The sequence below is a fragment of the Austrofundulus limnaeus genome, unplaced genomic scaffold, assembly GCF_001266775.1.
Source record: "Austrofundulus limnaeus strain Quisiro unplaced genomic scaffold, Austrofundulus_limnaeus-1.0 Scaffold730, whole genome shotgun sequence".
NCBI lineage: Eukaryota > Metazoa > Chordata > Actinopteri > Cyprinodontiformes > Rivulidae > Austrofundulus > Austrofundulus limnaeus.
In genome coordinates, this window is record NW_013953132.1 from 223549 (window position 1) to 225076 (window position 1528).

Genomic DNA, 1528 nt, shown 5'->3' on the forward strand with positions numbered 1-1528 from the left:
AACAGGAGTGGAACAGCATCAGAAAAAAAGAAAACCTTTAGCCATAAAAAAACAGAATAAACCTAATTGTTTAAGAAAACCGTAGCGTTATCTATTGGATAACAGACCTGAATGGGGGGTGGGGGTTATCTAGCTTACCCTTCCGTTACAGGTGGGGGAAAACTCCAAAAACTTACACACAAAATACAAAATTGTTAGGACATGAATGAAAATTATGAAAATGATTTATTGTTACGTTAAAGTAACTTCAAACAGTAAGTTTTTCGATTTAAAAACAATTCGGTCTAAAGTTTTATTTCCATGTGCCTTCGTGATTGGTATTCTACACCGCTTCAGGCAATACCATTGGATGTATACAGTCGGGGTTGACACGTCTAYGATAATCCGATGTGATTGGACGTCTACAGTCAGCTTCCTTGAAGCTGATTGGCTGTTTCTGGGTCCGGATCATCATCCGGATCGTCACCAAAATTTAATGGTGTGTTCCTTGGGCCACTTCCCACTTGTGAAAATTTCATGAAAATCCGTCCATAAGTTTTTGAGTAATTTTGTCCACAGACAGAACGACTGACATACGCGACCGAAAACATTACCTCACCCGCTTGGCGGAGGTGAAAACATACAAAAAAATTGTAGGGGGCGCCCCCTTGGCAGGCCAGATGAGAGGCACCAAGTCTTGAATCTGACAAGTGAATTAGAGCATGAGCTCCTTCCGTGCATAAGGTCTAAGCAGAACTTTTTCTCTTATGGTTATTCATCAACTATTGTGTGATTGGTCAGTCCTTAAGTCAAATAGTCAATCATCTGACTCTACTGTTCTGTTAACAGGAGAAGATCGGCTGGAGAAAAGGGGCCTATCACCTGCTGGTGTTTGCTACAGACGATGTGCCACACCTGGCTCTGGACGGCCGGCTGGGAGGTCTTGTTCAGCCCCACGATGGACAGTGTCACCTCAACGAACAGAATGAGTACAGTGCCTCCACAAAGATGGTAAGAAGTGCTCTTTGTTGCATGTTCATCACAAGAACTACTCTGCTAGTTCTGAAAAATCTACAGAAACAGGAAAAAAATGTTAGATTAATCATTCAAATACCAGTTCAGAGGTCAACTGTCTCCATTTTAGTTGTAGGTACCAACCGGCATAATCCTATAAATATGGGTGAATTATTACTAATATTACCATAAGTTTGATGCCCATTAATCGGATTTCAACTTTGTTTATTCRAACCCAAATAAAGAGATTAAAGGATGACAGCACTTGAAATTAGGCCTGCAGCTAATGATTATTTTAGTAATTGATTAATGTATTAATTATTTTGTCAAATAATTGAATAATGTGCCCAACACTGATGGAGGCAGAGTGTATGTATGTTGCAGAATGTTTTTGTGATTCAGAATGTGGATGAGAATTGTAGTTGTGTAACTCTGTAGAGAGAAACATGATTCGCTGTGGTGTGTACAAGAAAGATAAATAGTATTTCTTTAGTTTGTTAAAGGAACAAGGAAAATATAGACCTGTACCAGAATG

The 1528-nt window shown here is 39.4% G+C and overlaps 1 protein-coding gene across 1 annotated transcript in view; it reads left to right on the top strand.

The window, feature by feature from the left end:
- LOC106532207 (integrin beta-5) overlaps positions 1 to 990 on the top strand; it is a gene marked incomplete at both ends in the record, with an annotated part of 8273 nt that extends 7283 nt beyond the window's left edge. Inside the window, 1 exon segment of the mRNA XM_014028228.1 lies at positions 829 to 990. Within this exon segment, the coding sequence (XP_013883682.1) occupies positions 829 to 990 (162 nt within the window).
- Between the last annotated feature and the right edge of the window lie 538 nt (positions 991 to 1528).